This window comes from Passer domesticus, chromosome 5, assembly GCF_036417665.1.
Source record: "Passer domesticus isolate bPasDom1 chromosome 5, bPasDom1.hap1, whole genome shotgun sequence".
Classification (NCBI taxonomy): domain Eukaryota; kingdom Metazoa; phylum Chordata; class Aves; order Passeriformes; family Passeridae; genus Passer; species Passer domesticus.
Genome location: NC_087478.1, coordinates 12267924 through 12282587, shown reverse-complemented (window position 1 = coordinate 12282587; position 14664 = coordinate 12267924). Strand labels below are relative to the sequence as shown.

General features: G+C 44.9%; 2 protein-coding genes across 10 annotated transcripts in view; one reads left to right on the top strand and one right to left on the bottom strand.

Annotated features, from left to right (window-relative positions):
• SRPK2 (SRSF protein kinase 2) overlaps positions 1 to 6196 on the top strand; it is a 127391-nt gene extending 121195 nt beyond the window's left edge. For all 5 annotated transcript variants that reach the window (XM_064421991.1, XM_064421990.1, XM_064421986.1 and 2 more), the window contains one exon: positions 4534 to 6196. In XM_064421991.1, coding sequence (XP_064278061.1) covers positions 4534 to 4718 — 185 coding nt within the window. In that variant the 3' untranslated portion in view covers positions 4719 to 6196. The remainder of the gene's footprint in view (positions 1 to 4533) is intronic.
• A 1657-nt stretch (positions 6197 to 7853) lies between these two features.
• Positions 7854 to 14664, bottom strand: part of KMT2E (lysine methyltransferase 2E (inactive)) — a 56858-nt gene continuing 50047 nt past the window's right edge. For 4 of the 5 annotated variants that reach the window (XM_064421984.1, XM_064421983.1, XM_064421981.1 and 1 more), the window contains 5 exons: positions 13005 to 13306; positions 11401 to 11489; positions 11186 to 11299; positions 10939 to 11030; positions 7854 to 10128 (listed from right to left, as the gene is read on the bottom strand). In XM_064421984.1, the coding sequence (XP_064278054.1) occupies positions 8614 to 10128; positions 10939 to 11030; positions 11186 to 11299; positions 11401 to 11489; positions 13005 to 13306 (2112 nt within the window). In that variant the 3' untranslated portion in view covers positions 7854 to 8613. The remainder of the gene's footprint in view (positions 10129 to 10938; positions 11031 to 11185; positions 11300 to 11400; positions 11490 to 13004; positions 13307 to 14664) is intronic. The other variant, XM_064421985.1, reaches the window with a different exon arrangement.

Below are 14664 nucleotides of genomic sequence, written 5' to 3'. Positions count from 1 at the left end.
ACCAAGCTGATTTCTCAGATCACACCAGTTATTCTTCTGTTGCAGGCTGGGGAAGCTGAAATGTTTTGTGGAGCAGAACTGGAGGTGCCAAGTGTCCTGCTTCCTTGAGCATCTTTTTTTGCATCAGGCACCCTTTTCCTTTTCCCTGGCCTCCCCAGTACTGCCAGCCTCTGGTGTCCCCAGCTGGGATTTGTGTGTGGTGGGCTGGCAGGGTATGAGAGGTAGGCTTCAGAGATGGCCAGCAAGGTGCTGCATTTTGTACTCATCTGCTTGTGGCTTGAGCACTGGAGATCTGAAGCCTCGTGGTACAGGCCTGAGGCTCTTGTGAGAATTTCTTGCTGTGGTCTAAGGGTGGGCTTAGAAATCTTGCTGTTGAGCTCCTGTTTTGAAAACATCTTGGGTGAAAATCAGTTTGAGTTTTGCTCCTGTCCATGAGCAAGTTTGACCTCAGAGAGATGCTTCAAACATGAGTTGTGCTACTGAAGTCCCAGGCACAAAAAGAAGGATGCTAGTAACTTAGATTTTAGGGGATCAAGTCCTTTCTCAGTAATCGCCTGAAGCAGTTTTAGACATTCAAATAGGAGGGTGCATTTAAAAGAGGAAAAGCATTTTTAAGTTACTTCTTCTACTATAACACAAATGCTCACATATTTTTATAGAGTCTCATCTTGACTGAGCCCAGTAAAGGACTCCAGGGAGTCCATTTCTTCAGTGTCTTCATGGAAGCTGTTTTGACTGTAAGAATTATTAATATGTTTTGGCCTTAAAAAAATTATTACTATGTTTTGGTCTTAAAAAAAAATCCTTTTGTTATTCCTAGACCATGGTCCCTTCTGTTTTTCTTCTGGTATTTGCTAGTCCTGTTTCCTTGGGGGCTAAACCTGTGCAAGATGCTGGCCAGGTGCTGAACAATGAGAGAGAGCACTGTGGTGTCCTGGAAGGGAGGAGGCTCCCTCCATGCTCCTCGCTTCCACCCGCTGCACCACCAGTCCTTGAATCAGTTCTTGGGATCATGTCCTAGATGTGTAGCAGCAGATTATATCCCATTGCTGCTTCCCCAGTTCTTCACATCATCCATGTCTTACTGTCCAGTAATCCATCCTCCTCTTGCCTGGTGACACATCTTAAATTTGTCTTTGACAAATTTTATAGACTAGCTCTGGGATTTTTTGTGTTACGGTCAGCAGAGACAGCTTTAAATAGCATTTTTCTCCCCTGGTCCTTCAGAAAATTTTTTTAGTAATTTCCTTCTGGCTTGACATTTCCTTTTTCAGAGGGATCATTGCTGCCTCTGCTTTGGCAGCGGGAGTTTTACAGTTCTGACAACTCTGTTGTCCTCTGCAGATTATCTCCTGTGTGCTTCACTATCAAAAATCCAAATAAAGAGCTTCTCTGAGGAAGTTCTCAGTATTACATTTTTAGCACTTCTTTGAAAATTCATGCCAATGCCCTGAATACAGATGGTGTCAGACTGGTGGGGCTTGTGCTTTTTAAATTTCTCTCTTAAATATAGGTACAGCCTCGCTCTCCTCCAGCTTCATGGTACAAACATCTTGAACTAGGTGAAAATATGTCTTGGCAGACACCTCCATTTCCTGTGCTCTTCTCATGCTTTAGATGAAAAGGGAAGGGCCCACATGAAAATGATTTCTAAGACTTTTTGTCCACTTAAGTGGTGTTAATTGTCTTTTACTTACCCTATTTTGTTTCCATAGTTAGCACCATGATCCTTACTGGAAACTGAAGCATTAGTTTAAGCTTGGCCCCCACACAGATACTTTTTCCTGAATCCTGTCTTCGTAAGTGCTTTCACAATCTTCACAGGATTTCTTGTGGAAAACTTCAGCTATAGTGCTAAAAGAGTTTGTTCCTTAGCAGAAAAACTGCTGAGTATTGAGCTGGCCTTAGCATGGGCATTCACAAAATGAGGAGTACTCCAACAGCAAGAACTCTCCTTCCACAGTGGCACAGGAGCCTCATGGTGCACTCTTACCTTATCAGATCTGAGAGAGGAAAGATGCTGGAAATGACAAAATGGGAGTGCAAAAATGAGGACAGTGCTGGGATGGGAACAGGCAGTGGATGGGAACACACACCCACCCTCCCTCAGAGCTAAGCCTTATTTGGTACATGATTACAGCAGCCCTTGCAGTGAATGCTGGGAGCATGGACATTATTTTTTTCCTAGTAATTTTTTGCTGGCAGTCAGTAACAAGTCATTTTTCTGTCACTTTTTGGCAGTAATTTGAGTTCATGCATTCCTGTTACATAATTCACTACCTGTTCTTGTAAGCAGTCACCAATACACTCTTTTGGAAACCTTCCAGAAGGTAAATTTTCAGCAGTTCAGTTTCAGGGTTGCACAGAGATTTAAAGGGCTGAGAGTGAGGCTGGAAATGAGCGTGCTGCTCCCAGGTGTGCTGTCCTTCCTGCTGTGTGGGGCAGCTGTGGCCCAGAGCAGAGCCCCTCTGTGTCTGTGGGTGCTTTTGCTGAGTGCTCCCACCCAGCCCGGGCTCTGCCAGCCTTCCCAGCACACCTCCATTCCTGTTCCCAGCTCGTGGGTCATGGATTGTCTGCATGCTTGCTCTCGTGGGACTTTGTGACAGCAGCTGGAGAGCTGCTTTTTCAGGGACTGCACTGTGCCTAGAACCTGCTGCTGAGGGCTGAGGCAGCAGAAACAGGGCCTGCTGAGCCTCTGGGGCTTGTAATGCATTGCATGGAGATGGGGCAGTTGGATGGACAGGGGTTACTTCTCCTGCCCTGGAACTTGCCTAGCCACAGGGATGTGCAGAAGCTCTGGCCTGTGAGCTGGTGTCAGATGGCATTTTATGGGCAGTAGGTTACAGCCAGGGACAAGCACCACACTGACAAACCACCTGGCTCACAGGTAGTGTGGCCTGGATGCCCCATCCCAGGTGGTGAAGTGAGCCCGTGAAGCCTCCAGTGTTGGTGAGACCCCAGCACTCTCCTCAGTGCAGAGGCACCACAGGGGTCTGTCAAGTGCTTCTTGCAGGGTCCAGTGGAGACTGTCTGGCATGTACACATGCTCTAAATGGGTTGCATTGAGTTCAGAAATTCGGCAGAAAACAACTGCCCTTGTTTCAGCTGGTCCCCAGAGATCAGAGGGGCTGGGTGTGGCAGGGTTTAGTTACTGACCAGAACAGATCAGGCACTCTTAATTCTGGTCACATTCAGTAAGAACTTTCACATACCCAGATTCATGGCTAGTGTAGTTTGTTGCAGCAAGAGGCCATAGGTTCATTAGATTGTTGGTGATAAATGCACTGGATCTAGAGTGTAATTGCACTGCTCTACAGAGTGTAAGTTCCTGGCTGTAGTCTGACACAGTCAGAAGGCAGATGTTACCAAAGAGATGTCCCTGCTTTGGGGAGGAGAGGAGCAAGCCCGTTGACTTGCCTGCAAGGTGGGGTCCTGTTCTCATCCTCCAAGGAGGATGTCCCATGTGAGAGTCACACTTTTGGGAGAAGTGGAGGTGTGACTGTAGTGGAATTCTGTTACTGCTGTCGTGAATGGTGAGGGGGCAGCCCCACCACATGTAAATGGGGGATATTGAGAGCCTGGATTGCAAAGGCTGTGGTACAAGGTGACACCTCAGTGTCGCTCCCTGCTGATGGCAGCAGTGAGGGTCATTTGGCCTGACAGCTGCTCGTCCCTCTCATGCTCACAGTAGTCCCTTTACCACGTACCTCATGGCACATCTCATGGCTTTGGGCCTCATTCCTACGCAGTGGAGGAGCAGGAACCTGAAGAGTCTTCCCCGTCATGCTGGATGACCCATGGACAGAGCTGCATAGTGCTGCTGGTTTGAATGGCTGAATGGTTCTCACCTCCTTCCTTTTGGTCTGGGACACGTTCAGCTTGGCAGAAGTCCTGGTCCCTCTTGAAAGGAACTCCAGTCCTGCAGCTGCTGCCACCATTTTTGTTGGTGATTGGATGAAAGAGCCCTGGGCAGCAGCAGATGCTTCCCTCTCAGGGAAGACTCAGACCAGGCAATCTGGGGGAGTTTGCCTGGGACATGGAGCAGAAACTCTGGAGCACCAAACTCGGCTTGGCTTGGTTAGGAATGAATCAGAGCTCTGCTGCATTGCTGGCAAATGCCACATGGGCAGGCAAGGAAGGACCTGAAACCTCTGTCTTGGGATTGGAGCAGATTCTGTGAAATTCGGGTTCCTTGGCTGATTGCAGGAGAGGCCTGCAGTGGTCTGGCCGTGTTGGGAGCATGAGTGTGAACGAGTGCCTGTGTGCACAGGAGAGTGAAGGCAGCAGGAAGCATCAGTGGAGTCCAGGTGTAAGGTACTGGTGGCTGTAGAACAGTTTTTGGCTTGGACATGGAACATACTCATCTCCTCTGAGGACCTCGAGCCAGCTTGGTGTGCACTGCCCTTCCTAAACAGTGACTCCCTGCCCGGCCAAGGTGCTGTGAATGCAGAGTGGGAGAGAAACCAAACAGGGATGAGTCGCTGACATGAATAACAAGGTGTTTTTCTAATGCCATCAATATTTCTGTTGCAGGAGAACTCCGACACATTACCAAGTTGAAACCTTGGAGTCTTTTTGATGTGCTTGTGGAGAAGTATGGTTGGCCTCATGAAGATGCTGCACAGTTTACAGATTTCCTGATCCCCATGCTAGAAATGGTCCCAGAAAAACGTGCTTCAGCTGGAGAATGCCTTAGGCATCCATGGCTGAATTCTTAGCAGAATCTTCCAGCTGTAGGAAAAAAAAAAAAAAAAAGCCAGCAACCACTTTCCAATGCGTTGGACCTAAATGGTGACTGTCACAAAATCTTTAGCAGGATCACACGTGAGCTGGCTTCAATCCTCAGACCTTTATTTTGCTTGAGGTACTGTTTGACATTTTGCTTTTTGTGCACTGTGTTCTTGGGGAAGGGTAGTCTTTTTGTCCTCAGCTAGTAGTTTACTCACCCACTTTCTTCAGAAAACACTTAACGTGTCTTTAAGCATTGTTTCTTGTGTTGTGTGACATTCAGATGTCAGATTTTTGAACAAAAGAAACTTCCCCCCATGTGTTTTGGCAAGTTTTGTAACTATTTATGAAAAAAAAAATATTTTAGCTGATGCATATTATATAATTTACGAGTGTAAGAAATTTATCAAGTCAGAACTGAGTTACGGCAAGGAATTGTACAATTTTATCTTCTGGCAAAGGGATGTCATTCTTGTATTATAGTGTATGTAAATGCACCCTGTAAATGTTTATTTCCATTTAAATATGGGACTGGGGACTCAATTTCAGAGTAAAGCGACTAAGTTTTAGAGAGCTTTATAGCAAACCAATTGCATGTAGTGGACTTTAAACTGCTTTAAGGAATTGTGTAAACTTTCTATTCTGTAGCAGTTCCTGTTCATTGGGTTTTAAACAAAGTGGCTCTGGTTTACAGGATTTCATTCCCCAAATGGCACTTTAAAGGAAGGCTAGACTTCTTTCTAATAAAGTATGCATTATCATTTAGCACTCCCTTTTAGAACTTTTGCCTATTTTAAGTGCTTTTAAGAAAAGAAAAATAGCAATTTCCCTTACAATGTGATAGTGAAGACATGGTACCATATGGTGTTGCCTTTTTATAAGCACTGTAAGTTGTACTATACCTTAAGAAAAAGAAAAAAAATTAAAAGTAGAGCATGAGAACCACTCTCTGTGTAGAATTACTGATCTTTTATAATAAAAGTGTGTGCTTGGCATCAGTTAAGGAAGGATGTAGCTGCAGATATTTACAGTGCAGTGGGTAAAATAATCCAAGAAGCAAGATCATGCTCATTCCATTCATAGCTTTACATGTTTCTAAAACAAATTGCACTAGCTTTATTCTTTCCCATCCGTAGACATCGACTGCCCATTGTAAGTTGCACGCAACAATTATGTGTTTCCTAGGAAAAAAAGCTGCATAGGCTGAAGCTTATAGGCAATACAGATTTTAGAATGTACAGTACGGAGGTGTGTTTGGGCCTCTTTTAGAAGTCAGTGGGATGAATGTAAGCTTACTCCTGATCTTCATGTAACTACAGTGCCACTTTTTTCTTGACTTTGTCCATATAAAATTTATTCACATGCCTTTGCAATAACTAGATTGTGAGAAGATAGCCCCATGCTGTAACAATAACCAGTTGTTTGAGGTGCTTGCAGTTGTCTAATTAAAGTGTTTTGTTTTTTCAGACAGTGTTGCTGGTCATTGGAATCTTTGCCTAGCCACGACTCAGCTGTGGGGTCGCTGAGGGGTGGGCGGTGGGGGCTGGCCAGAGAAAGGGAGCTTCCCATGTTCATTTACGGAGCACATCCCCACGGGCCCTGTGGCAGGCGGGGCTGGGTGGGAGTGGTTTGCTGGGTTAAATGTGACCAAAACAAAGCGTCTTTCCTACCAGCAGTTCCGTAGCAAGTCCTGTAGACAAGGGAACGATTGTCCCGTGCCGAGGGCCGGGGCAGCTCTGGGCTGGGCAGCCTGGCCAGGGCCGAGCCCCCACGGCAGCCGGCTCAGAACCGTGGGCTTCACCTCAGCTGGAGCTGCTTGTAGTGGCTGCAAGGACAACGCTGCTCAGAAGGACGATGCCACAATGGACTCTGCTGGAGGTAAAAATTGCGTTCAGCTTCACACCCAGCCCGGCTCTGTAGCGCCTGGTTGCTGCAACTGGTTACAAATGCGTTCTTGAATAGACAGGAAATGCTGGCACTGGAGTGAAGTGCCAGGGGCAGCCCAGGGCTGGCACAGCTCTGCCCTCTGCCCGGCCTCGGTGCTGCAGCAGCACTGGGGAGCCCTGCCCAGGCCTGTGCTGTTCTGCTCTCCGGTGCAGCAGCTCCCTCTACTGCACCAAGACCTTGCCAAGCACAGTTGGGTATTCAATGTTCTCTTGTATTTGAAATGATTCTGTCACTTCCTGGAGGTATGGAAGAGGGGCAGACAGCCAGATCTGAATGCTGGGCTAGACAGGATGGTGCACATCAGAATCAGTGTCTGAGCAACTGCACAGAGGGGGGGTTGGGTTTTTTGCTGGTTTTGATAGCCTCATGCTGTCCTACACTACACATGCTAGTGTAAAATGTGACCTCCAGTGTGTGTGCTGCAGAGCCAGCAGGTGTTCAGGAAAGCATTTATAGTGTATGGTTTGAACTAGCAAGATTCTTCCATAGTATAGATGCAAACTGGATTTTAAAGTGGCCCCCTTTTTTATTACATGTTAAGGAGAATTACCATTTTATTTCAGTGGGTAGGAGCCACTTTCCCTGCCATGCCGTTTCAGCGTTCCTCACGCAGGGGTTCTCCGTGGTCTGAGGTGGAGCCATTGAGCACCACCCTGTGGTGTGAGCAGGACTGAGAGCAGCTCCTGCTGCGATGGAAGCACGGCCTCACCCGTGGCAGAGTAACTGCAGATGAGCACAAGGGCACCACCTCAGCTGCCACTTGCAGCAGCAGCAGGAATAAATCCCTTCCCTTAGGAAACCCCACACTGCTACAGGGTTTGTAACATTTGTACCCATTGCAGCACCACCCACTCGCTCCCAACAGGAAGGGACTGCAGCAGGCACTGCTTCCCTGCTCTGTAACCAGGGTCACCTCCAGCATCAAAAGGCCCTCAGTGCCCCTGCTGACCCTCTTGGGAAACTGACCCAGGGCTCTGCTGCGCTCGGGGATTCTTCCTCAGCCTCTGAAGGGAGCAGGGGATAAATCTCCTCCTCGAGCCTGTTCCACATCTGTCTGTGCTACAGCAGTGAGGCCACAGCTGGAAACTGCAGAGAAGTGAGGAGCTCACAGGGAGCAGGGGAATCAAAGACTTAAGGCCACGTTCCTGCTGATATAGCACCCTTCCAGGACAAGCAGGTAAAACTGACATAATTGTGATTTATTAACATGAATTAAAATGCCCAACCAGTGCTGCAATGTGACAGTATATTAAAAAAAAATTAAAGATCATATACTGTACTACTTTCACAAAGATCACACTTTTTTTTGCAAAAGACTTATTATATACAATACTATATCAAATGAAAGAAGCTTTAAGCAACTTTACAAGCGAAAGAAATACAGTATTTACAGCACTCGTCCGAGACATTAGAAACAGTCTATACATTAAATTACAATTTCTGCAAATAACTGATAAAACAAAAAGCCATGTCCACACCAAAACTATAAAAATCTGTATTGCATTGTTTCCTATCTCTATGCACACAAAAAACTGTTGACAGAAAATGGAAAAAAAAAGTTGTTAGTGCCATCACTTAGCCTGTGTACTTATTTAATTACATATGTATAAAAGTAATATAGAAAACTTTCACTAAATGAATTTAACTGCAACAATAAAATTTTAAACATTATGCAGCATCAAACCTACTGCCAGAAAAAACAGCTGGAATGTCCACTTACAAAATAAAAAGAAATACCTAATACTGGCTTAACAGCACGTTTTCAGGAATTTTAAAAAGCAAAAAATGGAAAGGATACAATGGAAGAGCACTGGTGTTTGCTTTTATACAAAGTATCATGTACAAGCTTTAAAAAGTACCCTGAATAGGTACATATTAAATATACACAGTTTATATTACAGAACATTTTAAAAATGTTTATAACTAAAGGGATCTGTTTTAATGCCACCCTGACCCATGGTAATTGTTCTGAAAGGTGGGTGGCACCTGTGCTCTGTGAATGGGGATCTGTCCTGGCACGGGCGAGGCCTGCTGCTGCCCCTGCACTCCGTGGGGAAGGGGCACGGAGCCGGGGTGGGGGCAGAAGCCGGAAGCAGTGGGTGTTGCAATACTGTTTGGTCCTTGAGGCTGGATGTGAGGACCCTGACCAGGCAGTGGGCAGTGAGGTCCTGTGCCAGCAGGCTGATGCTGAGGTCCAGGTCCTAGCGTTGTGTGATGCGGGGCTTGCGAGGAATAGGAGGAGACGCTCGTGTGAGCGCTGGAAGGGAAGTGGGGGGGTCCTTGATGAGACGGGTGGTGTAAGCCCTGTGCTGATGAGGGGTGGTGCCCCGAGCCCAGAACGTTGGAGGGAGGGGGCGGCGGGGGAGGCGGTGCCGAGTTTACAACGTGCTGGTGTTGTGCTTGCAAACCTTGGTGTCCCGTGGAAGGATGGGGAGCTTGGTGGTGGGGGAGAGGACCTGGTGGCGGAGGTGGCGGTGGCAAATGGTGACCAGCAGCTTGAGAATGGATGTGTGATCCAGGAGCCACTGCCATGGCATGAACTGGACCGACAACATGTGCTACAGAGTGCTGCTGATGAGTACTTTGCTGCTGGACAAGGTGGGGTCCTGGAGCAGGTGGTGGTGGAGGAGGAGGAGGAGCAGCAGATGCCGACGCCTGGTGATGAATACTGGGGTTCTGAGAGGACAAAAAATGCCCTGCAGCTACGTGGTGCCCTGGCACCGTTTGCTGACCCGCAGTGCCAGGAAGTGCTTGATTTGGTCCAGATGAAAACACAGTCTGTTGGGGTATGCTGCCCTTCAGCTGGCTGTAGCTCTGGAAGTTTCCAGAGGGCTGCTGGCTTTGATAGTAAGTGGAAGAAGGGGGTGGAGGGGGCGGGGGAGGTGGCGCACTGCTGTTCAAATTTTGTTGGTTGAACTGGCTGTAGGAAGCTGAAGATTGTCCTGATGTTGTCTGAGTGAAGAGGGGGCCGCTCGCCTGCGCCTGATTACTGGGCTGGAGGGTCGGTGCCGCCGGGTAGAAGTTCCTGTGTGTTTCCCTCTGGGGCGTTCCAACTTGAGGTGACTGTGGGTGATGAGGTCTGTATGGAGATCCCAGCTGCTGTGAGTGAGGCTTTGGTGAAAGGTAACCGTGCTGCACAGGCGCGTGAGGGGTAGAAGACTTGGGGGGATTTTCTACGTGAGGCGAGGGGGGGCAATGCAGCTTCAAAGGTGCAGAAGGCAACTTCTGTGAATGTGAAAGTTGCTCAGCAGAGCTGCGCGGATGTGACTGAGATGGATGATTCTTTGAAAGTGCTTGGACGTTGTTTGTCGGCTGTTTCTGCTGCAGCTCAGGTTTGGGGTGATTCGCACATTCAGTCTCAGGTGCAGCAGCTGCAGTTTCCCAGTGCGAATCTGGTTTTGTGGGTGTTTTCCCAAGAGGCTGTGCTGAAACTACAGGACTCGGTGAAGAGGGCTGGAATGGAAAGAAAGGCAGTCAGTGCTCAATGTCCAAAATACTCAACCATGCATGCCATAAACAAAAAAGAACATCTCAGAACACTCTCCTCAGACTGCAAAAAGAAGTGCTGAGGTGCAGGATATATATATGGTGTGAGAAAAACATCGGTAACAGAGTAAGCTTGAGACGGTACTATTTTTATCAAGTATATATCAATAATTCTTCCTAATCAAAGACTACTAAAGTGTATTTTAAAGCTGTAACAGAAATATGATCCATTAGGTCGAACTCTGAATCCATTGTTTGTTAGAAGTTTTAGCTTTCTGAATATGAAAGAAGTAATTCCAGAGAAGACCACTTACAGGAATAAAGCAATTTTTAGAGTGACATAATGTTTTAAAGCTGGGGCAGTGAAAGCAAACAGACTAAATATGACAACCTGAATCACTTCAATACTCAACATCCTTCTCCACATTATCAGAGCCCCAACTGTCAACAATGCAACCTCCTGTTATGGGTAAGTGACATCACTGCTGCTGGTTCTGAGTGCCAGTTCTGCAGCATTCACACCTCTCAACAACACAGATACAATCTTTTCTCTCATCCATAAACATGTACACCTACTGAAAGCACAGCATATAAACCCACTTTTTAGTGTATACAGACAAATATTCTTGCACATGTCTACCTATGTTAAATTACTGCACAGATAGATGAACATGTGTGTGTGTCACCAAAGTAGTAAGTGCTACAATTAACATTTTTAAAGGTAAATCAGAGATGGATGGAGCTACTCCTATGCGTTGTGCAAACACCTTGCATTACCTTGCTTGCTTTTGATGGACTCTTACAAGTCCTTTGTGAAGTATCTGGGGACGGACATTCAGAAGTTGGCTCTGGATTTTCAGAATCAGGTTCTACAGAAATAAAGCAGAGATAAATATCAAAGTGGGAAAATAAATCTTTTGCAGAAATCACAAAGCACTTTATATTTGACTTTAAAAGAGCTATTAAAGCTGTTGTTAGACCATTGAATATGTCAAGTGTCATACAAGGTCATCTGCTTACTGACCTTCTGTAATTTCAGTGAAAGAAGGGACCTTAAGCTGCAACTGGGAAATGAGATTTGAATGAGATGGAGACTGAACATGAGACGGTGAGCATGGCCTACAAGGTGATTCTCCCCCTACAGATGAAGCAGACCCAAACACAATATTAGAATTAATACAGATTACCACAGGGGAACTGGTTAGACTTATGTATCTTCAAAACAATAAATCAACTCACCACTGTCCTTGTCTTTCCTATGATCACTGAGAAGTAAAGCTCTCTGATAACTTCGTTCTCTCACTTGTTCCACAGAGGTTGATGCAGTCCTGCAAGAGAAGGCCATTTTAAATTTAAGAGGATGTACTCCCACGATCCAAACTCAGGACAATGTATATGCAAATACCTAGGCAGAGAAAGTCTGCAGTGTTGGCTGCATGTAACAACCAAATGACTGGTTGTGCATAAGGAATATTATTACTTAAGTGGTTTGTATCTATCTTCTCCCACTTTAAATACATCCTGCAACCATGTTACATTTAAAAGCTGGCATTTCCTCTTACTAAAGAAGTATCTGTAGATCTATGAGTTTTTCTTTGTCTAAACTGAAAAGTAAAAAAAATAAAGGTCACAGTTACTGGTTCATGGTCTCAACTTGCAGAAAACTCTCTTCCAGAACTGGAGTCGGTCATCTTATTTGCTGTTAAGAATCTGCGTGACAGTGCTCCACAGAACTGTGTACCTTTCTGGCAAGGATGTATGGCATCACTGCACAGTACTGCTGCACTGGAGTAAGTTTAGGTGCTGCTCTGCAGGGTTACTGCAAAATTTAAGTAGTAAATTCTTCCTGTTTAGCCTGTTTCCACAATTTAGGGCAGTAGCTTCTGGACAGTGAACTGAACAGACACTTTTCAGTGGAACACTGAAGACTGCACTTATGTTCTCCCATCAACTGGCTTTACAATATTTTCTTTCTGGAGAAGTTGGAGCATTTGAGTGGAAGGATGTTCAACTGCTAAGCCCATGGTTCATCATCACTACAGTATGAAGAACATCAGGAGGATTTATTCTGCACTACTAATGTTTTGGAGACAGTGTGACCATCTATTTTAAAGCTACCAAAACTCAGTGAAAAATTTGTGCAGTGTTTTACACAGACTGAAGTCACTCTATCTTCTCTCCATCCACACTCCACCTCTCCTCAGGATCTGGGATTGTTTGGAGTATCTGGCATTGCACACAGTGCCTGTATGGTCTGCAAACAAGGGAACCACTGAGCAAACACAACAATGCTGTGTCACCACATGCTCCCACCTGAGCAGGAGCTGCTGGCCAGGCTGCATTCAGCCCTGCACAGGGCAATGAAGCAACAGCAAACATCCCACACACATTCCAGCCATGACTGAGAACCAGACCTCCTAAGGTCTTCCAGAAGTCTTTGCTAATCAGCATAGCTTTTTCTCCTGTTGCACTTAATGCCCTACAGTACTTTTGGAAAGGTTTTGAGAAGTAACAAGAAAAATTCTCTTCATCTCACAGACAACGCAGTGGAAGGACACAAACGCTCAAACCAATACCTATTTTGCCATTAGAAGATCAAAAAGCAGAACTGAAGTAATTTAAGAAATATCTTCTGCGTAATTCTTCATGTAATCTAATCATTATGAGGTGTCTGCTGCATTTTTGAGACAAAAGATAAGACAACTCTCCACTAAGCTGGAAGAAGAGCTTCCACTCAGTAATCTGCAACAGCAGCCTTAATGAAAAACAGATTTCAAATACCAAAGAGTTCCATTCATATAAATAATTCTTCCAAACTTAAATCCTGTAGTTTTGTGGCTTACCACTGAACTTCTGGTTCACTCTTCTCACTGGAGGAAGATTCCTTAACTGCACAGTTGTTGCCAGTGTCTTCTGGAGCTGCATTATAAACAGTAGCTGGCAGTGGTAAAGGCAGGCTTGCAGTGTTATCAGTTTGCTCCCCATTTTCACCACTGTTGTTATACCCATCACTAGCACCACTATTACTGCTTGTATTTCCTGCACCAGCAGCATGAGGAGATACAGTGACCAGGGGGAAGCTCTCTGTCTTTGAGCCACTTTTTCGAGCTTCACGCTGCCTCTTACGGTATTCTAACAAGGACACCTGAGGAGGAAAAACAACCCATAAACAAACATCAGAAAGGAAGTTTTACCCATTTTCTTTCTCAGAGTTTCTATTAAATGCACTACATTTCAGTAATATGTACCATGTAATAGGTTCAAAAAAGAAAAGGACAGAAATTAATGGAAGATATTTCATCACAGCTGCCGTGGAATTTACAAAGTACTGAGCTACTACCAACTGTACAGGTGATGTTAAAAAAATGCTTCTGCCAAGAGAAGCATTATGTGTTCTGCCTCAGAGAAGAAGCAGATGACACACATCAGCAAAAGGTCCACTGCTGAAGTCTTTCTGTTGGCTGCACAGTTTCTCCTGAAACTCCAGAATTTTACTATTACACTGATCCAGCAAAGCTGATTTCAAGAGATGTCACATCCAGGTCTCAGACTGACTCCCTTGCACGAGAACCCACTACCCTTCTGCTTCATATATCAAAGGATTCTCTAAGCTTTTCATGCCTTTTTTTAACAACCTGAATTTGCAACTTACTTTTCCCAGTTTATTTTGAATTTGTCTTTACTGCCCTTTAAGACAGACTGATTAAGAACATATTTTTAAGCTAATGCTATTTCTAAAAAGAATGACATGTGGTTCTTATTTCATGTATTATGTATATAAAATCACTACACCGAAGTTCCACACAACAGAAACCAAATTTGGTGGTTACTAAATTGCCTTCAGTGGAAAAAAATACATGCTCAAACATTTTCACCATGAATCTTCAGGAGTTGAAATAGAAAGCTGAAATATTGACCTTCAGTAGCTACAGTAGTTTGGTAAAAATTAATCTTCTAGTTATCAACATCCTGCTCTGAACCATACAGCATCCAAACCAACAAACTAAAGAGCAATAATGAAAAAAATTTAACGTTTAACTGGCTTAATCCTCAATAAAACTGGACATCCATTTCTACACAGAGAGAAAAACCAAAGCAGCTGCTGTTTCCACTCCTAAGGGGTTTTGTTTGTTTGCTTTCAAACAGATCTATTAAGAGACCCATCCATATGTCAGGGTAAAAACAGTGAAACTGGACTTTGGATTAAAAAGTTCAGGTTCAGAACTGATCTCACTTTCAAACAATTTTGTATTATTTCCACATCATGTAACAGGGACCTCCTAAAGAATACTTCTTTAAAGCTTAATGTTAAGAAACCCAAACAGAGTGACCACAATGTACAGGTCTGTATTGATAAAGGACTTGTGCAATAGTAAGAGAAAACAGGAGCAAATGTCCACAGAAATATGCAAAAAGATCCTACAAAGACCTACCTAAGAATATTGCTGTCTTACATGACCCTAGGGAAAAGGCTTTTATGAGTCTCCTACAAAATTCCCGAAT